The 25,243-nt window shown below is 48.2% G+C and overlaps 1 protein-coding gene across 3 annotated transcripts in view; it reads right to left on the reverse strand.

Annotated features, from left to right (window-relative positions):
- Window positions 1-25,243, reverse strand: part of wdr7 (WD repeat domain 7) — a 1,110,115-nt gene that overhangs the window by 22,329 nt on the left and 1,062,543 nt on the right. For all 3 annotated transcript variants that reach the window (XM_072497366.1, XM_072497365.1, XM_072497364.1), the window contains one exon: window positions 21,422-21,526. In XM_072497366.1, the coding sequence (XP_072353467.1) occupies window positions 21,422-21,526 (105 nt within the window). The remainder of the gene's footprint in view (window positions 1-21,421; window positions 21,527-25,243) is intronic.

The following is a 25,243-nucleotide window of genomic DNA, read 5'->3' on the forward strand; positions in this document are numbered from 1 at the left end:
TGGCGTTGCCGAACCTCAGCAACTACTACTGGGCGGCTAACATAGCCATGATAAGGAAATGGATGGTGGGTACAAAGAAATGTACAGCACAGGAACAGGCCCTTCGGCCCTCCAAGCCCGTGCCGACCATGCTGCCCGACTAAACTACAATGTTCTACACTTCCTGGGTCCGTATCCTTCTATTCCCATCCTATTCATATATTTGTCAAGATGCCCCTTAAATGTCCCTATCGTCCCTGCTTCCACCACCTCCTCCGGTAGTGAGTTCCAGGCACCCACTACCCTCTGCGTAAAAAACTTGCCTCGTACATCTACTCTAAACCTTGCCCCTCTCACCTTAAACCTATGCCCCCTAGTAATTGACCCCTCTACCCTGGGGAAAAGCCTCTGACTATCCACTCTGTCTATGCCCCTCATAATTTTGTATACCTCTATCAGGTCTCCCCTCAACCTCCTTCGTTCCAGTGAGAACAAACCGAGTTTATTCAATCGCTCCTCATAGCTAATGCCCTCCATACCAGGCAACATTCTGGTAAATCTCTTCTGCACCCTCTCTAAAGCCTCCACATCCTTCTGGTAGTGTGGCGACCAGAATTGAACACTATACTCCAAGTGTGGCCTAACTAAGGTTCTATACAGCTGCAACATGACTTGCCAATTCTTATACTCAATGCCCCGGCCAATGAAGGCAAGCATGCCGTATGCCTTCTTGACTACCTTCTCCACCTGTGTTGCCCCTTTCAATGACCTGTGGACCTGTACTCCTACGGGGTCGGTTTGCGAGCGGGTGGAGGCTGCTTCGTGCAGGGGCACCAGCTTGGCAGCCCTGGTCACAGCTCCTCTGCCGCTCCTGCCGGCCAGGTACTCCACCAGCCCTATAGTGGTGGTGGCTCTGCAGATTTGGGGCCAATGGAGGAAGCATGTGGGGGAAGTGGGAGCGTCGGTCTGGTCCCCAATATGTGACAACCACCGATTTGTCCCAGGGAAGATGGACGGCGGGTTTAGAGCGTGGCGGAGGGCGGGAAGGATGGGTGACTTGTTCCTGGAAGGGAGCATTGGGAGCATGAAGGCGCTGGAGGAGAAGTTCGGGCTGTCAAGGGGAAATGACTTTCGGTACTTGCAGGTGCGGGATTTCGTATGTAGACAGGTCCCGTCCTTTCCACACCTTCCACCAAGGGGGATCCAGGACAGTGTAGTTTCCAGGGGAGAGGTAGGAGAGGGGAGAGTCTCGGATATTTACAAGGAGCTTATGGGAGCGGAGGACTCAGGGACCGAGGAACTGAAACTCAAGTGGGAGGAGGAGCTTGGTGGGGAGTTGGAGGGAGGCGTATGGGCAGACGCTCTGAGGAGGGTAAATGCAACCGCAACATGTGCCAGGCTCGGTCTGATTCAGTTCAAGGTAGTTCACCGGGCCCACATGACAGTGGCCCGGATGAGTAAATTCTTTGGGCTGGAGGACAAGTGTGCTGGATGTGCGGGAGGACCAGCGAACCATGTCCACATGTTCTGTGCGTGCCCAAAACTCAGGGGGTACTCAGCAGGGATTTGCAGACGTCATGTCCCGGGTACTGGAAACAAGGGTGGCGATGAGTCCAGAGATGGCGATTTTTGGGGTGTCGGAGGACCCGGGAGTCCAGGAGGGGATAGAGGCCGATGTTGTGGCCTTTGCTTCCCTGGTAGCCCGGCGACGAATACTGTTGGCCTAGAGGGACTCAAAGCCCCAGAGACCGAAGTATGGCTGTCGGACATGGCAAGTTTTCTCGGCTTGGAAAAAAATCAAGTTCGCCTTACGAGGATCACTATCGGGGTTCGTCCGGAGGTGGCAACCTTTCATCGACCTCTTCGCGGGGAACTAATCGTCAGCCGGGGGGGGGGGGGAAGAATAGGTAGGTCTATTTGCGAGAGAGGAACTGTTATTTGCACTATGTTTTTGTAATTGATATTTGCACACTAATGTATATCGTTACTGTTTACAATGCCAAAAATACCTCAATAAAATTGTTTGTTAAAAAACATTTCTCGGCTTCCTGCCTGTCGGAATGGAAACTCAGAGTGAATTTTGTTGGTGCAGACAACTGATTGATGAACAGAGAAGTGATGGAAAGTGATCGTCTGATGGATTATGGAGGAGCTGATAAAAGTGTAAATTCTATGTTGAGATCTCAGTCATGATTACCATTGGAAATTGAAACGTTTGGAAATGAACCTTAATTTAAAAATACAATTTTTAATTGAGCAAATGATTTATTAAACAAGCGCTTGTCTAGATTTTAATGAATAGGAAATTAACTCTCTTACTGGATCGTCTAAATCTTGGAGAGGTTATAACTATTCACCTGAGGCAGGGGCATCACAGCTGAGCCCAATTTATCAGCCAGAAATGTAGAGGTCAATTGAAATTGCTAATTCAGCATAGACTAGGGATCCGTCACAGGATCTTTGTAGTCTGTCAATGGGTCCAGTATTGTGATCTCAAGAACATTTTCTGGCAAATTAATCCATCCTTTGATTGTAAAGAAATATTTCCTCATGACCGGTATAAAACTGACCCTCACTTGGCTGCATCTGTGCCCTCTGTCAAAGTGTACTGGAATATGTAAAACTACTATTTAAGGTTTATTTTGTTTATCTTTTCATATTAAATCTCCTCTGTCAAGTTCTTTTATCAAATTTATGAAGCTTTGTTTATACCCCTTTCACTAACGTCTCTCTCCAACAAACAGCTACCAGGGTCTGGATAGCCGCCTTACGTTGACTGTCAGAACTGCAAGCAGCAATCGATGTACTGTCTGAACTGCTTTAATATGGCCAGTCGTTGGTGCACCGTTTGGTGCAAAGCGCTGCAACCCAAAATCAGCCCAGACACCTCAGCTGGTGAATATTGAAGGACACCCCAGATCTGTCCAGGTACCTTAACTGCATCTGCAAACTCCCATTTGTACTCCCAATCACAACTCTTGTGCCCATATAGTTTCTGCTGTACTTTTTCCATGCACTTGTGCTTGGGTTCCACACTGGTGTCACCAGTCACATCTTTGCAGGGTAACCCTGGTTTCCAAGGAACCATCCCACAGAATTTGCTTCCAGGTGTGAATTTCTTTGGGAGACATGATTGTTAGAGGGCAAATACATCATGGTAACTTCACAGTTTCCTGCACAGGCATGCAAGATGATCTTTCAGTAGTTGCAGACCATTAAAAGAGTGTAACCCCATTCGATTGATGAATGTGTGAATGTTTTTTTTCTCACATCATTGTTGCTCTTTTGCAGATCACTTTAAATCTATGCCCTCTTGTTCTTGATCCTTTCACGAGCAAGGACAGTTTCTCTTTATCTAGGAGAAGATAGTCCAGATCCCTCATAATTTTGAACACTGCTATCACATCTCTTCTTGGCCTTCTTCTCTCCTAAGGAGAACAGTCTCAACCTCTCTAATCTCATAACTGAAGTTTCTCATCCCTAGAACCATCAAGTTAGGTGGATTGGCCACGGGGTTACGGCGATAGGGTGGGGGAGTGGCCCTAGGCAGAGTGCTCTTTTGGAGATTTGTGCAGACTCGACGGGCTGAATGGCCTTGTTCTGCCCTGTAGGGATTCTTGTAAACTCCTTCTGCACTCTCACCAAAACATTCACCATCCTTCCTGTAGTGTAGCACCCAGAAAAATGGACACAATGCTACTGGTTGGTCTGAGGGTGTCTTGATTGCCACGTGTTCAATCTCTGTCTCTCCGGACCTGTGAGAATCCCAGCCAGATTAGAAAATCTGAGAGTCCACTCTGTCTGACTTGCTTCACCAAATTGCAAATAGGTGTAGAATCCGGTCAAACATGGCATCCAGTGAAGTGCACATGTGGGCAGCACTTTGTGAGATCCAACACATATCACCAGCAACTCCTTGGATGGAAAACAATTATGGGCATGCCCACCTGGTTCCTCCTTTCAGGAAGCTGCTAACATCAGCAATGTCTGAGCCTCATGAGGGACTAGTGCTGTCATAGCCTCTGCCTGTGTACCCTGCTTTGGGAGTTTCACTTCCTGTGAGTTGGAGCTCTGTAGACATCACTTCTATCCTGTGGAATGGAAGGTGGTTGAGCAGGTTGCTGCTCCTTTTGCTCATCATAACAGGTCCAATGTAAAGTTTCAGAAGCAGTTGCGCTGCTGCTGTGTAAGGTAACAGCTGATGAACTGTAGCAAACTCCTAGGTAGCAGAAATAACCTACAAGGTGTTGGAAATCACCTTCAAAGCGACAAAAGCACACTTTCACAGCAAACAAGTCTTCTTAGCCAAGGAAGCAGGTTTCAGATCTCAGTATTTGAAGATTTTTTTGGCTGTCAATTGATCAGCTCACATTGTTTTCTGCTGTCCTCTTGCTTTGTTTTACCTGACAAGATCCAGGAAGCCCAGGAATCCAGTGTACAAAGAGTTAAAGACAGAATTCCTGTATTAAAATAGCACCCAATGAGTGTTTAACATAGTTAAATAGAATACCCATCTAAACCATGGGTATTTTGCATGAGTTGATGAGCTGCTTAGAATTAGAGATGGAAGTTGGCTTCTGGTGTGGACCATGGAGCAAGTGGTCACATACAAGGCAGCTCCTGCCCTAGGTTACAGAAAAGAGCTCTTTTTAATCAATATGGGGTGGAATTTTGATGAAAAGACGTAGGTGAATGTTGTAAGGGTACTTTCCCCCACGAATGGTATGTCTCTTGGTTACCAGACCCGGCAGAAACAGTGAGGGATTTGGCTGGTGCCTCTTCAAGCATGCAGGCGGGGGAAGGGCAAGCTCAAAGGCTTCAAACTGACTTGATGGCCTTTATTAATGCTGAATTCCAGCAGCAGAGGGAACAACTGCGAAAAGATCTCGCAAAGGCCATTGAAGAAGCGGTGACGAGACTTCCGGTGACGGCCATGGAAGAGTAGGTCACGCATTCGGCAGCTCCCGTCTGGAACGGACTCTCGGACCTTTTTTCAGGAGTTTTCACGGACTTTTTGGGGCAGATTGGTGAAGCGAACACTGCCAAAAGGATTCCCTCTCTGTTGTATGGTTAGCTGGACCAGGAGTGGCCGGGTGAAGCGTTTAAGTCCCAACAGCCAGAAGCGTGCGGAGCGGGCGCCGAGGCATGGCATGGCAGCCGGTATAGACCAGGGTGCATGGGCGCAGTGGTCACAGGAGTTCCTTTGGGGCTGCTTTGCTGATCTTAAAAAGGACATGCTGGCCCCGATGAAGGCATCAATAGACCAAATGATCGCAACTCAGGCGACACAAGGGAAAGCGATTAAAGAGTTGGAGAAAAAGCTATCCGCCCAAGAGGACGAGTTGGTCGTATTGGCTCTTAAGGTGGAGACGCAGGATGACCTCCACAAGAAGTGGCGGGAGAGGCTGGAGGACCTAGAAAACAGGTCCAGGAGACAGAACTTGAAAATTGAGGGCCTCCCCGAAGGTGTGGAGGGGTCGGATGTGGGAGCATTTGTGTCTAAGATGCTGGAGACGGTGCTAGGGACTGGGGTATTCCCTCGACCCCTGGAGCTGGGCGGAACGCACAGCGCCCTCGCAAGGAAGCCCAGGGCGAATGAACCGCCGAGGGCCATGGTGGTGAGATTTCATCGCTTCTCAGACAAGGAACTTGTTTTGCGGTGGGCAAAAAAAGAACGGAGCAGCAGGTGGGAGAACAGCGTGATACGCATCTACCAGGACCTGGGTGTGGAGCTGGCCAAGAGGCGTGTTGGATTCAACCGGGTGAAAGCGACCCTCTTCAGCAAGGGGGTGAAATTTGGGTTGCTACACCCAGCGAGGCTATGGGTCATGTACGGCATCACTATTTTGAGACGCCGGACGAGGCGTGGTCATTCGTCAAACAAGAAAAGCTGGACTCGAATTAAAGGACAGTTAAGCTTTGGTGGAATGCGACGGTGGGGCTGGGTAACACGGTACAGTTTCTAATATAAGATTGTCTACAATGTTGGATGCGTGTAAGGGCTGTGATGGTGGCTGGAAGGTGGTGTTTTCGGCAAAGTTGAGATACGGAGGGGGGAGGGGCCCTGTACTTGGTGCGACTTTTCGGGAAGTTGGAGCCTTGGTTCAACAAGTGTATCCTCACGGGGCAATGTTAGTGTCTTCTGTTTATTTTTCGTTTGGTATTACTATTTACTCACTGGGGCTGGAGTGGTAGTTTAATTGGTTTATTCATGTGGGTAGAGGGGTCCGGACAATGAGGCGACAGTCTGATGGGCGCCAGGGGCGGGAGCTGCCGGAGTCAGCTGACTCTCGGGAGCGTAGTGGGGGATGAGCAAGTGCTCAGCTGGTGCTTGGCGGGGGTTTTTGGGGCGTGGGGCTGTTGGGGGGGGGGGGGGGAGGGGAGGGGGGGAATGCTGCTTTGCTGACAGAGTAAGTATCAATTTCGGGGTACCAATTGAGGGTCAGGGGCTCCCTGTGGGGGCGCTCGAGGAAGCGAAGGGATCGGGCTCGAGGTTGGCTAAAAAAGGGCGATGGCTAGTCGGCCGGGGGGGGGTTAGCCCCCTGTCCATCCAGGCTGATCACGTGGAATGTGAAGGATTTGAATGGGCTGGTCAAAAGAGCACGCGTGTTCGCACATCTAAAGGGGTTAAAGGCAGACGTAGCAATGCTTCAGGAGACACATTCAAAGCTTGCAGATCATACGAGATTGAGAAAGGGATGGGTAGGCCAGGTGTTCCATTCAGGGCTGGATTCGAAGACCAGGGGGGTAGCAATTCTGATCAGTAATGGTGTGGCATTCGAGGCTGGGAGAATTGTGGCAGATAAGTGGGGCAGGTATATAATGGTGAGTGGAAAGTGGGTGGGGGTCCGGGTGGTGTTTGTGAACGTCTACGCTCCGAAATGGGATGATGTGGAATTTATGAGACGCATGCTAGGCAAAATCCCGGACTTAGAGTCACATAACCTGATCATGGGGGGAGACTTTAACACAGTCATTGACCCTGAGCTGGACCAGTCGAAGTCCAGGACAGGGAAGAGACCGGCAGTAGCTAAGGAACTGAAGGGTTTTATGGAGCAGATGGGGGGGGGGGAACCCTGGCGGTTCGCGTGGTCGAGAGCGAAGGAGTTCTCTTTTTTCTCCCACGTTCATAAGGTTTATTCCCGCATATATTTCTTTGTCTTGAGCAGGGCGTTAGTGCCAAAGGTGTGGAGGACAGAATACTCAGCAATCACAGTCTCGGACCATGCCCCGCACTGAGTGGACCTGTGGCTTAGTGAGGAGAGAGATCAGCGCCTACTCTGGAGACTGGATGTGGGGCTGCTGGCGGACGAAGAGGCTTGCGGGCGGATTAGGAGGAACATCCAGGATTACCTGGAAACAAACGATACGGGTGAGGTAGCAGCGGCAACGGTCTGGGAGGCTCTGAAGGCAGTTGTCAGAGGGGAGCTCATCTCAATTCAATCCCATAGGGAAAAGAGAGAAAGAGCGGAGAGGGAGAGACTGGTGGAGGAGATACTCCGAGTGGAGAGGAGTTACGCGGAGGCCCCTGAGGTGGGGCTACTGAAGGAACGGCGGAATCTGCAGGCGGAGTTTGAACTGCTGACCACAGGGAAAGCGGTAGCACTGAGGAAAGCAAGGGGGGCAGTCTATGAGAACGGGGAGAAAGCGAGTAGAATGCTTGCACACCAACTGCGAAAGAGGGAGGCGGCCAGGGAAATCGTGGGAGTTAAGAATAAGGAGGGTAACATGGTCTTGGATCCAGGAGGGATGAACGGAGTCTTTAAGGAGCTCTATAGTAAACTATACGAGTCGGAGCCCCCGACGGGAGCGGAAGGGATGATGCAATTTTTGGACCAGTTGAGGTTTCCAAAGGTGGATCTCATTCTTAAACGAGGGAAGGACCCGGAACATTGCGGGTCATTCAGGCCGATTTCGCTTTTAAACGTGGATGCCAACTTGCTAGCTAAGATTCTGGCCACAAGAATTGAGGATTGCGTCCCAGGGGTGATAGAGGAAGACCAGACTGGGTTTGTTAAAGGCAGACAACTCAATACCAATGTGCGGAGACTTCTGAATATTATTATGATGCCCTCAGAGGGAGGGGAGGCGGAGGTAGTAACAGCGATGGACGCAGAGAAAGCCTTTGTGGGAGTACTGGTGGGAAACACTGGGGAGGTTCGGGTTTGGTGAGGGCTTTATTGGCTGGGTGAAATTGCTGTACCAGGCGCCTGTAGCAAGTGTATGTACAAACCGGCTGAGGTCGGAGTACTTAGAGCTTCACCGGGGAACGAGGCAGGGGTGTCCCCTCTCCCCGTTACTATTTGCCCTAGCTATAGAACCGCTAGCTATGGCGCTGAGAGCTTCGAGGAACTGGCGGGGACTGGGTCGGGGGGGGGTGGAACATCGGGTCTTGCTATACGCAGATGATTTGCTCCTTTACATTTCGGACCCTGTGGAGGGGATGGGGGAGGTTCTGCGGATCCTGAGGGATTTTGGTAGTTTTTCAGGGTACAAACTGAACATGGGAAAGAGCGAGTTGTTTGTGATCCAGGCCAAGGGGCAGGAGGAGAGACTGAAAGAGCTGCCGCTCAGGATGGTAGAGAAAAGTTTTCGTTACCTGGGTATACAGGTGACCAGGAAATGGGATGCCCTGCACAGGCTCAACCTGACCTGGTTGGAGCAAATGGAAGGGGACTTTAAAAGGTGGGACATGCTCCCGCTGTCACTGGCAGGGAGGGTGCAGACCGTGAAAATGACTGTCCTCCCCAGATTTTTGTTGTCTATCAGTGCCTCCCCATCTTCATCCCCAAGGCCGTTTTAAAACGGGTGAGTAGGATCATTTCGGGCTTTATGTGGGCGAATAAGACTCCGCGAGTAAGGAGATCGCTGTTGGAGCGCATTCGGGGGGGCAGGGGGGGGGGGGATGGGTTGGTGCTGCCAAACTTTCGCAACTACTACTGGGCGGCCAATATAGCTATGATTAGGAAGTGGGCGATTGGGCGGGGGGGGGGGGGGGAGCAGCTGGAGGCGGCGTCATGGAAACGTACTAGTCTGGGAGCTTTGATAACGGCTCCGTTGCCGTTCTCGCCGACCCTTTATTCCACACGTCCGGTGGTGGTGGTGACACTGCGGATCTGGGGACAGTGGAGGAGGTACAAAAAGGCGGAGGGAGCGTCGGTCTGGATCCCGATATGCAACAGCCACAGGTTTGTCTCGGGTAGGATGGATGGTGGATTCCAGAGCTGGCAGAGGGCAGGCATCAGAAGGATGGGAGATCTGTTCATAGACGGAAGCTTTCCCAGTTTGAAGGCGCAAGAGGACAAATGTAATCTGCCGCCAGGAAACGCCTTTAAATATCTGCAAGTACGAGCCTTCCTGAAAAAACAGGTAGTGGCCTTTCCGATGCTGCCGCCACTGAGGATACAGGACAGGATGGTCTCCGGCACATGGGTGGGGGAGGGGAAGGTGTTGGATATCTACCAGGAACTACAGGAGGCGGAGGAAACCCCGGTGGAGGAGCTCAAGAGCAAGTGGGAGGAGGAGCTAGGTGAGGAGTTAGAAGCGGGTCTGTGGGCAGAGGTCCTGGGCAGGGTTAATTCCTCCTCCTCATGTGCCTGGCTCAGTCTAATTCAATTTAAGGTGGTCCACCGGGCACACATGATGGCAGCAAGAGTGAGCAAGTTTTTTGGGGTAGAAGACAGTTGTATGAGGCGCATGGGCAGACCTGCAAACCATGTCCACATGTTTTGGGCATGCCCGGAGCTCAGAGAGTTCTGGCAAGGGTTCGCGAGGGCAATGTCCAAGGTGCTTAACACACGTTAGTGCCGAGTCCAGAAATAGCGACCTTTGGAGTGTCGGAAGACCCGGGATTTCAAGGGGCGAAAGAGGCCGACGTCTTGGCCTTTGCCTCCGTAATAGCCCGGAGACGGATTTTATTAATGTGGAGGGACTCGAAGCCCCCCCGAGTGTAGAGACTTGGGTTAATGACATGGCTGGGTCTCTCAGCCTCGAGAAAATAAAGTTTGCCTTAAGAGGGTCTACGCTAGGGTTCTCTCGGAGGTGGCAGCCGTTCATCGACTTTCTCGGGGAAAATTAAAATGTCAGCAGCATCAATCCGTGGGGGGTGGGAGTGCTTCATTGGGATGGTGTGGGAAGACTGAGTCGGGTGGGGTAATGTCTATTTAATTGTTATTGTATATTCTCTTTTTACACTATGTTAATGTTCACTCTAGTTTGTTTTGTTATTATTGTTACTACTGTTTTATTATGAAAAATTCTGCAAAATCTTAATAAAAATACTTAAAAAGAGATGTAAGTTAGTAGGTTGCCAACTTCCCGAAATGCAGACACTTTCAGGTGTTTTTAATCTGCCACCCAGAAATCCCACTCCACTTCTCCTAATCTCCCCACAACTTGGATTCAATTCCCCTATCCACCACCATGGTAATTGGCATTGAACACTGTTTAGATGCCATTGTAAGGATCCTCCTGTTAATACCTGTTTGTCCCTTGTTTTTTCCTTTTTGAATTTCTGTTGTTTTGCTATTTCAATTTTTGTACGTTGACAATTAATGTGCCTATGCCTTTAAGGTGGACTTCACTTTTAATTCGAGTGGCTGGTAAACGAAGGATTGACTTATGACCTCAGGCTGGGCATGTTGCAAAGAGCTGTTTATATTTCAGATTAGCAGATTTAAGGGAGATCAATGCTAACACATCTTGATGGACTTGGCTGTCAGCCAATGGATTGTTTTGGATTGCTAGGCCTTATCAATAGCCCCTGCTGATTGGTTGAGGTATTCTCCAGAATGTTCCTTCCTCTATGTGACTGTGTTTTTTTTCTCTTTTAGTTTCGTTTTGGTCAGAAGCTGGAGGGTCACAGCCTTGATCAATCTCTCATCTCATGGATTCTTTCTGAAGATTCAAAGTAAAGACCTTTCTCTCTCCACAGCCAGACTGAACTGCAAGGAAATCCAGTCCAGCCACCAGCGAAAAGGCAGGGTCAGTTGTTTTAAAACCTTTAAAAAATATCGTGTGGGGAACCCTGTTTTTATCTCAGTAAGGCTGTTGGTCATTCTGATGGAGTTGGAAACAAGAAAGAATTGACCAGGCCTGAGACTGTTCAATTGAGGGAAGGCCCAGGCTAGTAAAATTAAACTGCCTCTCCGGAGGAAAACTTATTGTCTGGCCGTCCTGGCTGAATGCTCCTACCTGAAGGCCATCTCTAACCATACAGTGGTGGCTTTGATCCCCAAGCATCCTGGGAGGACAACCTGCTGCAACGATTTCAACATCGGAAGGACACTCATCTTTTATGGAGCATGTGGTTAGGATCTACACATCAGTGCCCGAGAATGTGGGGAATGTACATGGTGAGCGGTGAGCCATCAGTTTCATTCAACTTCCTCTTTAGCATATCCTCTTCAATCCAGGGAGGAGAGATGGCTTTAAATTTTAGTTCCAAAATGCAGTACTTGTATTTGTCTGTACTCAACTCAATTTTCATAGATCAGCCGAGTTGAATATCCTAGCAAAACCTCCATGAGATATTGTGGTAAAAATGGCATATTATTTGAAACACAATCTTCAAAATAGCAGCAGATGGGAACACCACCACCTGGAAGTTCTATTCGAAGCCTCTCACCATCCTGACTTCGAAATATATCGCCGTTCCTTTACTCCTCCTCTAACAGCACTGTGGGTGTACCTACACTAGATGGACTGCAGCAGTTCAAGAAGGCAGCTCACCAGCACAGTCTCAAGGGTAATTAGGGACAGGCAACAAATGCTAGCCTAGCCAGCGATGCCCAGATCCCAAGAATGAATTTTTAAAAATGTTTCTGTTTTTTCCACCCTGAATGAGATTAATTATAAAAAAGCCAGCCAAGTTAATGCCCACTAACAGAGATATGTATCTCGGCAAATAGCAATAAAAATACCCAATGCTAGAAACCATGAACATGCTGGTAATCAACCAAATAACATAATAAAGATAGTACCAAACCAGATCATGATCCTCATACTCCACAGGTAGCCACTGGCACGTTTTTGTGCGCAGCTTCTGAAGTCTGCTGTACTTGCTTTGAGTATCTGCATTCCCAAATGATTTTGCAAAAGTAACGCTGAGTTTCAAAGGATTTTATTACTAATATAAAAATCCAAATCTCCAACGTGCTAAGGGGTTGCTGTAGGCATAGATGTCTGTAGTGGTGCACGTACATAATCTTCAGGAAAAGTCAAATTTAATATAAAGTAGCATCATTTTATGACACACATCCACTTTGGTCTTTGTTCTCTCAACTTTCCTATCTGATAGCCCTATCTTCCTTCGTGGACTACGCACCACTTCTCGTAAGACTGCAATCTTAGTCTTGTCCAGATTACTCGCATTATCCTCTCTCTTCTTATACGCAACCTTATTCCCTACTCTAACTTTCCCCATCATCCTGTTTAAATAGTTTCAACAGATGTTCTTCAGGTGTGATGAATGTAGGAATTAGAGATTGTGAGCGTGATTCAATGGAAAATGTTAAAGTGCGGAGATTCCCGGTGCCATGGAGTGAGCAGTCGCACATTTGGTGGCTCCCACTCACGCCGGTATTTTCTGGTCTTTTCTCAACCCGAAGGGCGACAATTTTAATGGCACGAGGTGCAGGAGTAGTTATGGAAGGTGTTACTCCTCTGTTGTGTCTAGTGGATGGATCCACGAGCTAGGAGTGGGCGAGAGGAAAAGAGCTGCAGGAACAGGAGGGTCTTTGTGATGTGCCACAGGAGGGCAAGGGGTTGTTCTGCCCACCCTGTGGTCAATGAAGCAGCTAGTAGAGGAGGCGGTGGGGAACACGAGGAGCCGTTGGCCTCATTGGTGGCCAAGGTGAGGGTGATGTGGGAGACCCAGAAGAGGCTGAAGGAAAAGGTGGAGGATCTGGAGAATTGCTCCAGAAAACAAATCTGAGGATCGTGGGGATGCCCAAAGACATCGAAGGTTCGGACGCTGGCACGTACGTGGCCAAAATGTTCGAGCAGTTATGGGGGAGGGGGCCCCTGACCAGCCTCTGGAGGTCGACCGAGCGTACAGGGCGCTGATGAGGCCACAAACGGGCGCGCCACCAAGGGCGATGGTGGTGCGGTTGCACTGACTTCTGGATAAGGAGTAGATCCAATGGTGGGTGAAGCAGCTGAGGAAGTGCACCTGGGAGTAGAACGAGCTGCAGGTGTATCAGGACTTGGGTGCAGAACTGGTGAAGAGGAGGGCCGGGTTTAACCGGGTAAAGGCTGCCCTCTTAAAGAAGAGGGTGAAGTTTGGCATGCTGTACCCTTCCCGCCTCTGACTTTTCAGAGCGTGAGTATTATTTTGGCATGCCAGAAGAGACAATGGAGTTCATGAGGGACAATGGACTGGCAGGAGAGTGAGGACATGGAACGTTGGGGGAGTTTGTGTGAGTGTTTTTTTGTCTGTTCTCTGAAAAACTTTTCCCTTTGAAGTGTTTTTTTTTAATGGTGGGGTTTTTGGAGGGCAGGCCCTTCATGGGGGAACATCAAGGGTGAGTGCAACTTTTGCTGCTTGTTGGGAGAGTGGCGAGGGAGGGAAGGAAATTGGGGGGGTAGTGTGGTTGGAGGCTTTGAGCGGGGGCCACCATGCTAGCTGGGCGGGCTAGTTAATGGGAGTGTAGTGGGGGTTGCCAGGAGGAGGCTGGGGTTGAGGTTTTATTTGGGAGTGGGCGGCGGGGAGGGTAGCTGACAAGGGTGTGGTTGATCTGGCGCAGTTGGAAGAGGATCCCTGACGGTGGACATCCGAGAGTGGGCCTGGAGAGTCACGTGACACGGGCCGCAGTCTTGCCCAAAAAGGGATATGGTTGATCAGCGGAGGAGGGGAGCGGGGAGCCCCCCACAACCAGGCTGGTCACGTGAACGTGAGGGGTCTGAATGGGCCGGTCAAACGGTCACCTGTGTTCATGCACCTGAGGAGTCTGAAGGCAGACGTGGCCTTTTTGCAGAAGCTCTTAAAACATAAGAACTAGGAGCAGGAGTAGTCCATCTGGCCCCTCGAGACTGCTCCACAATTCAATGAGATCATGGCTGATCTTTTGTGGACTCAGCTCCACTTTCCGACCCGAACACCATAACCCTTAATCCCTTTATTCTTCAAAAAACTATCTATCTTTATCTTAAAAACATTTAATTAAGGAGCCTCTACTGCTTCACTGGGCAAGGAATTCCATAGATTCACAATCCTTTGGGTGAAGAAGTTCCTCCTAAACTCAGTCCTAAATCTACTTCCCCTTATTTTGAGGCTATGCCCCCTAGTTCTGCTTTCACCCGCCAGTGGAAACAACCTGCCCGCATCTATCCTATCTATTCCCTTCATAATTTTATATGTTTCTATAAGATCCCCCCTCATCCTTCTAAATTCCAATGAGTACAGTCCCAGTCTACTCAACCTCTCCTCGTAATCCGACCCCTTCAGCTCTGGGATTAACCTAGTGAATCTCCTCTGCACACGCTCCAGTGCCAGTACGTCCTTTCTCAAGTAAGGAGACCAAAACTGAACACAATACTCTAGGTGTGGCCTCACTAACACCTTATACAATTGCAGCATAATCTCCCTAATCTTAAACTCCATCCCTCTAGCAATGAAGGACAAAATTTTGGTAAATTATCAGTAGTGCATTTGCAATTTCCCTAGCCATCTCTTTTAGCACTCTGGGATGCATTCCATCAGGGCCAGGAGACTTGTCTACCTTTAGTCCCATTAGCTTGCCCATCACTACCTCCTTGGTGATAACAATCCTCTCAAGATCCTCACCCTTCATAGCCTCATTTCCATCAGTCACTGGCATGTTATTTGTGTCTTCCACTGTGAAGACCGACCTAAAAAACCTGTTCAGTTCCTCAGCCATTTCCTCATCTCCCATTATTAAATCTCCCTTCTCATCCTCTAAAGGACCAATATTTACCTTAGCCACTCTTTTTTGTTTTATATATTTGTAGAAACTTTTACCATCTGTTTTTATATTCTGAGCAAGTTTACTCTCATAATCTATCTTACTCTTCTTTATAGCTTTTTTAGTAGATTTCTGTTGCCCCCTAAAGATTTCCCAGTCCTCTAATCACCCACTAATCTTTACTACTTTGTATGCTTTTTCCTTCAATTTGATACTCTCCCTTATTTCCTCAGATATCCACGGTCGATTTTCCCTCTTTCTACCGTCCTTCCTTTTTGTTGGTGTAAACCTTTGCTGAACACTGTGAAAAATCGCTTGGAAGGTTATCCACTGTTCCTCAACTGTTTCACCATAAAATCTTTGCTCCCAGTCTCCCTTAGCTACTCTTCTCTCATCCCATTGTAATCTCCTTTGTTTAAGCACAAAACACTAGTGCTTGATTTTACCTTCTCACCCTCCATCTGTATTTTAAATTCCACCATATTATGATCGCTCCTTCCGAGCGGATCCCTAACTATGAGATCCTGAATCAATCCTGTCTCATTACACAGGACCAGATCTAGGACCGCTTGTTCCCTTGTAGGTTCCATTACATACTGTTCTAGGAAACTATTGCGGATACATTCTATAAACTCCTCCTCAAGGCTGCCTTGACCGACCTGGATAAACCAATCGACATGTAGATTAAAATCCCCCATGATAACTGCTGTACCATTTCTACATGCATCAGTTATTTCTTTGTTTATTGCCTGCCCCACCATAATGTTATTATTTGGTGGCCTATAGACTACTCCTATCAATGACTTTTTTGCCTTACTATTCCTGATTTCCACCCAAATGGATTCAACCTGATCCTCCATTGCACCGATGTCATCCCTTACTGTTGCCCGGATGTCATCCTTAAATAACAGAGCTACACCACCTCCCTTACCATCTACTCTGTCCTTCCGAATAGTTTGATATCCTCGGATATTTAACTCCCAGTCGTGACCATCTTTTAACCATGTTTCAGTAATGGCCACTAAATCATAGTCATTCACGATGATTTGCGCCATCAACTCATTTACCTTATTCCGAATACTACGAGCATTCAGATAAAGTACCCTTATGTTGGCTTCTTTACCTCTGTTCTGAATCTTAACACCTCGATCAGTAACCTCTCCTAAGTTATATTTCCTCTTAACCTTTCTCCTAATTTTCCTTGTCGTTGAACCCATATCTTCATGTAACAACCTGCCACGTCACTTACCATTAATGTTTTCACTTCCCGTTTTATTTCTTTTAGTATTCCTGGTCCTATTCACTGAACTCCCCTCAGTCACTGTACCTTGTACTGTCGCCCTTTTTGATTTTTGACTATGGCTTCTCTGCCTTACACTTTCCCCCTTACAGCCTTTTGTTTCTGTCCCTGTTTTACTACCTTCCAACTTCCTGCATCGGTTTCCATCCCCCTGCCACATTAGTTTAAACTCTCCCCAACAGCTCAAAGATAGGGGACCAGATAAGTTTGAGGAAAGGGGCAGGTGTTCCATTCGGTACTGGTTCTGAAGACGAGTGGGGTGGAAGTGCTGGTGAATAAGCGGGTGGCGTTCGAGGTGGGGAATATTGTGGCAGATTCGGTGGGGAGGTTTGTAATGGTGAGTGGGAAGCTGGAGGGGATGCTGGTGGTCCTGGAAAATGTTTATCCCCCAAATTGGGATGATGTAGATTTCATGAGGCGGGTGCTGAGGAAGATCATTGACCTTGGTTTGATCATTTGCGGGGAGGGGGAGGGGAAGAGAATTTAACATGGTTATTGAGCTGCGTTTGGGGAGGTGGGGGGGGGGGAATTTAACATGGTTATTGAGCCCGAGATCGCTGAAGGTGTCGGCAGTGGTATAGGAGCTGACGGGGTTTACGGAGCACATGGGGGTGGGGGTGGTTGGTGAATCCGTGGAGGTTTGGGAGGCCGAGGGCAAAGGAATTCTCATACTTCTTCCATGTGCACTGGGTGTACTCCCAGATTGACCTTTTTGTCCTAGGTAAGGCGCTGCTGGCGGGGTAGTTGGCTGGGAGATGGCATGGGTGGTAGATGAGATTCTGAGGGTGGATAAAGGCAGTTCCTGGACGGGCTGTAGTTTCCCAGGGTGGGCGAGGAGTTGGTGCAGGGATTGGGGATCCCAATCGGGCTGAGGGAGGCGATGGAGAGTATGCGGGCGATGCAGGCAGGTAATCCCTGGGTCCTGATGGGCTTCCGGTGGAGTTTTATAAATAGTTTGGCGGGGACTTGGGGCCACTGCTGGTGAGGGCATCCATCGAGGCTAGGGAGAGGGGAGAACTCCCCCTTACACTAACACAGGCTATTGAAAAAGGACAAGGATCCAGAGCAGTGTGGGTCATTCCGCCCAAATCATTATTGAACGTAGATGCCAAGTTTGTGAATCGCGGACTGCGTCCCGGGGTGATAGGCGAGGAACAAACGGGTTTCGTGAACGGGAGGCAGCTGTTGCCGAATGTGAGGAGGCTACTCAAAATAATTACGATGCCTTCGGAGGGGCAGGAGGTGAAGGTGGTAGTAATGATGCATACGGAGAAGGCATTTGACCAGGTGGAGTGGGGATATCTGTGGGAGGTGCTGGGGTGGTTTGGGTTCGGACAGGGGTTTGTGAGCTGGGTCCGGCTGCTGTACAAGTCACCTGTCGCAAGTGTGTGGGTGAACCGAGTGAGTTTGGGATGTCTTGGGCTGCATCAGGAGACAAAGCAGGAATGCCCGTTCTCCCCATTGCTCTTTGTCTTGGCAATAGAGCCACGAGCAATGGAGCTTAGGGCATTGAGGGATTGTGCGGGGGGATGCCGAACACAGGGTCCCGCTCTACGCGGATGACCTGCTGTTATACATTTTGGACCCACTGGGTGGTATTGGGGGCATTATAGGGATTTTGGATGATTTTGGTCGGTTCTCTGGGTACAAGTTGAGCATGGGAAAGAGTGAGGTATTCCCGATTGTGGCTAGAGGGCAGGAGGGGAGGTTAGAAGAGCTGCCATTTAAGGTAATGGGGGCGAGTTTTAGATACTGGGCATTCAGATGACGTGGGGTTGGGCGCAGTTGTATAAGTTGAATTTGACCCAGTTGATGGAGCAGAAGAAGCACTTTAAGAGGTGGGATGAGCTGCCATTGTCGCTGGCAGGACGTGTGCGGACAGTAAAAATTATGGTGCTGCCAAGGTTTCTGTTTGTGTTTCAGAACCTCCCAAACTTTGTCCCGAAGGCGTTCTTTAAAAAGGTCAATGCGTTCATTTCTGGGTTTGTGTGGGCGGGGAAGACTCCGCGGGTCAGGAGGGCTTTCTTGGAGCGGGTGCGAGGTGGGGGGTGGTGGTGTTGCTGAATGTAATGAACTACTACTGGGCGGCGAACTTTGCCATGGTTAGGAAATGGGTAGTGGGGGAGGGGTCGGTGTGGGGGCTACTTCTTGTAGGAGAACGAGAAGGGCGTTGTTAACAGCACCTCTGCCATCCTCACCGGCCACACTCCATGAGCCCAGTGTCGGCGTTGAGGGTGTTGGGGCAGTGGCGGCAGCATTTGAGGCTGGGGGAGGGTGCCTCTGTGTGGGCACCAATTTGTGACAATCTTAGGTTTACACCGGGGAGGGCTGGATGCGAGTTTTCGGGGGTGTCGGCAGGCAGGGATTGAGCGATTTGGCAACCTGTTTCTAGGGGGCAGATTTGTAAATTTGGAGGGCCTGGAGGAAGATTATGAGTTGCCCGGGGGAACGGTTTTAGGTACCTGCATGTCTGGGATTTTGTGAGGAGAGGTGCCGTATTCTCCTGTGCTACCGCCCTGGAGTTGCAGGATAAGGTACGGTCAAAGAAGCAGATAAGGGAAGGAAGCTGTCCGAGGTCTACAAGGAGCTAGTGGATTGGGAGGGGGCCTTGTGGGGGGACATAAGGCATATGTGGGAGAAGGAGCTGGGTGGGGAGGTGGAGGCCGAGACGCGGGAGGCCGGGACGCGGGCTGAGGCCGCAGAGGGTGAATACATCCTCGTTGTGCAAAAGGCTAAGCCTCATTCAGTTTAAGGTAATTCATAGAGCATATATGAGGGTTGTGTGGATGAGTTGGTTTTTTGAGGAGATAGTGGATAGATGTGGCCGGTGCACAGGGTGGCCCACGAACTACTTCCACATATTTTGGGCATGTCCAAAGCTAAAGGGGTTCTGGCAGGGTTTTGTGTTCGCAATGTCTGAGGTGCTGGGGGTGAAGGTGGCCCCGTGCCCAGAGGTAGGGATATTCGGGGTGTCAGAAGTCCAGTGGGTGAGAGAAGCCGATGTCTTGGCCTTTGCCTCCCTGATAGCCGGGAAATGGATCTTGCCTTGGATGGAGGGACTTAGAACTGCCGAAAGCGAGGGTGTAGGTCAGTGCTCTGGCAGAATTCCTGAGGCTGGAGAAGGTCAAGTTCAGCCTGAGGGGGTCAGTTGATGGGTTTTCTCGGAGGTGGAAGCCGTTCATTGACTTCTTTAAGGAGTACCAAGGGGTCAGCGGGGGGGGGGGGGTTAAAATGGCAGAAGGGGGTGATGGTGGGGAGCAGGGGGGGCTGGGGTCCGAGGGGGAGTATGTTATTTGTAATGTTGGATGATTTTTCTTCTGCTTCGGTTTGTTTTTATGAAATGCCTGAATAAAATATATATATTTTAAATTTTACAGTGCAAACTCGGGCCCGTTTGGTATGATATTTCGCTGTGGCTGCAATGATGAGATGAAGATCGCTATTCAATGGCACTTAGCCATTTTGGGGGGAATTGGGGAGTTTCTCCCTGGTCAAGGCCACACTTTGAAATTTTTCTGCCACTGGGGAGCTGAACTCACCAGCAGGATCGGCACCTCAAAGATCTGGTGCATTTTTAAAGGCTGCCCCAACGTCCACACCCCTGCTTTCAGGACCCCGCAACTTCTCGGAGGCTCCTTCAAAGCACCCCTCATCCATCTTTCATGGGCATAGACCCCCCCCCCAGGCCCTGACCCTTGGCAGTGCTGACCTGGCACCTGGGCACTGGGAGCCAGGCACCTTAGCAGTGCCAAACAGGGCACCATGGCAGTGCCAGGTTGGGACTGCCAGGGTGCCCAGGTGACACTGCCAGGGTGCCGGTTGAGCACCAGGGTACTACCTTGCCCTGTCCCCGGCCACTGAGGGGAGACCCCAGGAGGTGCCATCATGCCATGTCCACGCTTGTGGAAACCAGCACTAATCAGCCCGCATGCGCGGCCGTTAACTTTCAGGCACCAGATGAATGCAGCAGTGGGATATCTAAATGAGCCTAATGGTGTGATCCAGACCCCACCGGGCATAATGAGCCTAGCCCAACGCCTGATGCAAAGGCCGATTTGTAACTCTCCCAGGATTCACCTGTCGCACCCGGATCTGCATCGGGCGTAACATGGTGGCTGAATCACGCCATTGTATTACGTGTATTTCGTACAGTAAGGATTAAAAGCCTGGTTTAGTGTGCGTATGATTGCTGTTCTGGTGTTGTTAAAGATCCTAGTTTGCAAGATAGCTAGATATTTTGGGAGAAGAGGTGTAATTAAAGCATTGCAAATGCTTGGGCTAATGGATTTTTGTTTGGATTAAGAGGGATCCCTGGGGAGTAGATAGTTGGAAACATGAGTTTCAGCTTGGTAAGCTGATATAACTAATGGGAGGAGCTAGAGTACCCGACATTTTAGCAGAGAAGCAGAGACGGCTCAGTTGGTTCCTGGAAGTCAACCCGTAAAGAGAGTTTCTGAAGACTTCAGCTAAAGGTCCTGCATTGTTCTGACAGGATTCAGGGCTGTCTCTTAAAACAATCTCAAAGAACATCTCTGAAGCAAGTATGCCTGGGTCTGCTAACTGCATTTAAAAGTGGATTGAGATCTGAGATGGTTCTGTTGTTTAGTGAGAGTAAAGTTAGCAGTTAAGGGTTATTGTGTCACTGTATTGATTTGCATTGTTTAAGGGGTAATTGTAAGATATTTTCTTGTGCGACGTTAAAGAAATGTTAATATTAAGTCAGTAATAAAGTTTGTTTTAATATGCCATATCCCTTTTGTGTGTGAAATCACTCCTGGAGCGAGGTAACTTTCCTCACAGTCTTATAAAATTAAAATTAAATATTGGGGTTCTGTCCAGTATTCCAGCCACTCTTGGGGTTCGGTTGAGTATGGTAATACAAGTTAATCGTGAGGTCCCACTATCCACTTTATTTAAGTGCAACCATTTACTCTTGTAACTGCTTTCTCTGTCTCAAAAATTATAACTGTCACTGATTAACTTTGTTTTGTGATGTTTATAGGTAATCTCATCCATTTACCTAAGAGCGAAAGCATTTCCTGTAAATCGCTATGGTCCTAGTTCCCCTAGCCTGGCTTCAGTTCTAGCTCCAGTTCTGTTTGATAGTCACCTGAAGCCTAACTTCCTGGGGTTTAGTGCAAAATGATGCAACCTCCTTTAAAATTCAAGAAATCTTCTTGTGAAGCATGCCCAACAAAAAGGAACAATATAGGCATACCTGCCAGAATGAGATGTGACTGTCAGCATTGGAATATGTGGCTAAATACCGTCCATCAGGAGCAAAGGACACTGCAGTTATTCGTCCACTGTGGCCAGGAATGGTCTGTAGGAAGTAACATAGACAAAGAGATCTGAGACATGCGTTTTTGTTGCTTTAATGTCCGTATAGCAAGACAAGAGGCTACATGGAAAATTGTTTGTAGATTTGTGTAAAAATTAGCCTCTTCAAAGATCAAGATTTAATGCATTTCAATACGATTATTGCACAATCAAAATCTGCAACATCAGTAAGTCCACTGAGATTCAAACATACTGGAGACAGAAAAATGTTTCAGCGAAACTTGTTTCTTGTAATGTAAGCCTTTGTGTGGGATGCAAGACATTTCCCTTTGGTGACAGATTCAACGTAGGTTAAAAGGTGAATAGGACAATTTATAGATCCCAATAATCCTAATGCTCAGAAATGAGATCGCTTTAAATCTTTACTGGTTTTGTGGATAAATGATTGGCAAAGCTGCGAGGGGAAAGTATTTTGGCAACTTTCTTACTGTTGACAATACTGCACACAGAGTCGTTGGATAGGGCATGAATCAGATTGTGATATCTTGAAAAAGACTTTCAGAGCATGTTCTTTGGCTGAGCACTTCTGATGGCTGAGTGAAGGATGAAATAAGTCACATTGCAGACACCCGAGTCAGGAACACAAGTAGGAAAATCAATTCAATGGTCCATACCAACCAGTAAGTGAACTAGTTTTGATTAACTGAAAAATCTGTACGAAACAAGAATTAACAGCATGTATAGTTTCATTTTGATAACTGCCTGTACTTCTTTGAGAAGTATTAACCTGTCTTTTGACTTTCAGATGCCAGCTGATCGATGAATTTCCAAACACTTATTTTGAACTTGGATTTCTAGCATTTGATTTTTTTCTATATCCTGAATATTCTAGTTAATCATTAATTTGGGAATTTTTAAGGAACAGGTAATTAGGATCAACAAATCTTTATGTTTTTCATAGCTCTGAACACCTCTTTCCTTTATCATATAATCTTTCAATCCAGAAATGCAACAAATTACCTCTCGAGTCCTCTTCAATCGCCTTCCCTGGCAATTTATTCCATGCTTATTATCCTCTGGGTAAACTAAACGCAGGAGCAGCAATTAATGCAATGTTATTTAAATTTATATTTAAAAAATGGCTCCCTTTGGTGAACTGTGATGATCTCAGGTAGGTCCTACCTGTGATGGGGTTAGCTGATCTCAGGACAGGAAAATAAAATCAGCCATACTAATCAACATAACTTAGTGATCGTTTGGAAAGTGTACACATGGGGAAAACAAAATTGTCTTAACATAGATTACCAGATTCCTGTAGGCTTCCCAAGCAATTAATGTCTATTTTGAATGGGTATTTAGATGTGGCGGGTGCGAGCACAAGTGAGTTTTGCAGCACAGCTATAATTAGCACCTTCAGAATAGGAAGAAAAAAATAGAGAGCAATTATGCAAATATTGCACACATTTTTTAAGCCGAAGATGTGATAAACATCCTGGAAAGAGAGGCTGTCATTTTAACTTATTTCTTCAAAGAAGAGACTTGGAGTGTGGTGGAGTGTCTCTTAGCTGATTTTTGAGCTTCACAATGTACTACAGCATCAGAAAACCTAGGATGTTTTGATGATTGGTAAATGCTTTGAGCATGAAGTGACCTTGAGCAGCAGTGTATGAAATACATTCATCACCAAAACTGCAGACCGTCTGTCAATATCTGCCTCTCATTTGTTAAGAGTTCCCCTGCTGAGATTCCCTCACAGCAGCCTGTTTTTGCTTCCTGCATTCATGACAGGTCAGAAGACAAAGCAACCTCTCTTTTTTCTGAACGAGACTCACTGCTGAAAAATTTAAGTCGACAGATGTAGCCAGTCAAAAACAGTGAAATCTGTCAACAGTTCCCACCCGTGGCTCCACTATAAGGGGTGCTTTTTAAAATCAGGATCGAAACACCATGGGACTAAATTCGATAGCCCCCAAAAACGGGCGCAGGATCGGGATCAACCCTTGCCCGTTCAATGTAATGCAGGCAGCATGCCAACTTTGTGCTGCCTGCTGTTTTAAATGATTTCAACATTCAGCCAGTGCTAACTGTGCTGTTGATTGGCTGGATGCTTCAGCAGGGGGCCAATATCTTGAGAGGCTAGCACTAGTTAAAGCTAGACTGCATCTCTTATATAGGAGAAGCTGAAGCAGGTGGTGGCACTCGTGCAGGAAGAGAATCCGACCTGGGAAATACAAAAACTGACACATGACAGAATGGGCTCCAAGGCTTTTGAAGGCTTTGGCAGAGGAGGTGGTAAAGAGGTCCTGTTTAGCAGAGGGATGGGGAGGAGGGTCTCCAAACACATGCTCAGAAGGCAGTGGGAGCAGATAGCCTTGGAGGGCAATGACAGGAGTTGTGCCCCAAGGACCTGGATGCAAGGCTACAATGACCTCACATGTGTAGTCAAGGTCAGTGAATTTATCTTCAAGTGCCATATTCTACTAATTGGATCACAATATTCAGACACTGCTCAGTTCACATCACAACCACTCACCAATCAAATTCCTCTATCAGTCTAACTGATATTCTTATGCTCCGCTGCATCCTCAGAAGATTCACACTACTGCAATCCGCAATTATCTTACAAGCAATTAGCAGCAGGAGTAAATGCTCTGCATTCAAAGAAATCCTGGCTGACCTGATTGTGGCCTCAACACCACATTCCCACCTACCCCTGATTACCTTTGACTCCCTTGTTGGTGAAGAATCTATCTACCTCGGCCTTGAAAATGTTCCAACACCAGGTTAAAGTCCAACAGGTTTGCTTCGAATCACTAGCTTTCAGAGCACAGCTCCTTCATCAGGTGAAGGAGCTGTGCTCCGAAAGCTAGTGATTTGTAACAAACCTGTTGGACTTTAACCTGGTGTTGCAAGACTTCTTACTGTGCCCACCCCAGTCCAACGCTGGCATCTCCACATCTCGAAAATGTTCAATGACCCTGCCTCTGCCACTCTCTGGAGAAGGCGGCACGGTGGCACAGTGGTTAGCACTGCTGCCTCACAGCTCCAAGGACCCGGGTGGCTGTGCGGCGTCTGCACTTTCTCCACGTGGCTGCGTGGGTTTCCTCCGGGTGCTCCGGTTTCCTCCCACAGTACAACGATGTGCAGGTTAGTTGGATTGGTCATGCTAAATTGCCTCTTAGTGTTGAAACGTTAGTTGGGATTAGTGGGTTACGGGAATAGGGTGGAGGCGTGGGCTTAAGTAGGGTGCTCTTTCAGTGGGTCAGTGCAGACTCGATGGGATGAATGGCCTCCTTCTGCACTGTAAATTCTATTTAAAAAAAGAGAGCTCCAAACACCCACGACCCTGAATGAAAAGAAAAATCTCCTCATCTCCATCTTAAATGGGAGAACCTTCATTTTTCAACTGTGTCCCCTGGTTCTCATCTCTCTTACAAGGGGAAATATCCTTACAGTATCCATTCTGTCAAGTCCCTTCAGGGTCCTACATTGAAATCATTGAAATCATAGAATTTACAGGGCAGAAGGAGGCCATGCGGCCCATCGAGTCTGCACCGGCACTTGGAAAGAGCACCCTACCCAAGGTCCACACCTCCACCCTATCCCCATAACCCAGTAACCCCACCCAACACTAAGGGCAATTTTGGACACTTAAGGGCAATTTAGCATGGCCAATCCACCTAACCTGCACATCTTTGGACTGTGGGAGGAAACCGGAGCACCCAGAGGAAACCCACGCACACACAGGGAGAATGTGCAG

The sequence above is a fragment of the Scyliorhinus torazame genome, chromosome 3 (genome assembly GCF_047496885.1).
Source record: "Scyliorhinus torazame isolate Kashiwa2021f chromosome 3, sScyTor2.1, whole genome shotgun sequence".
Lineage (NCBI taxonomy): Eukaryota > Metazoa > Chordata > Chondrichthyes > Carcharhiniformes > Scyliorhinidae > Scyliorhinus > Scyliorhinus torazame.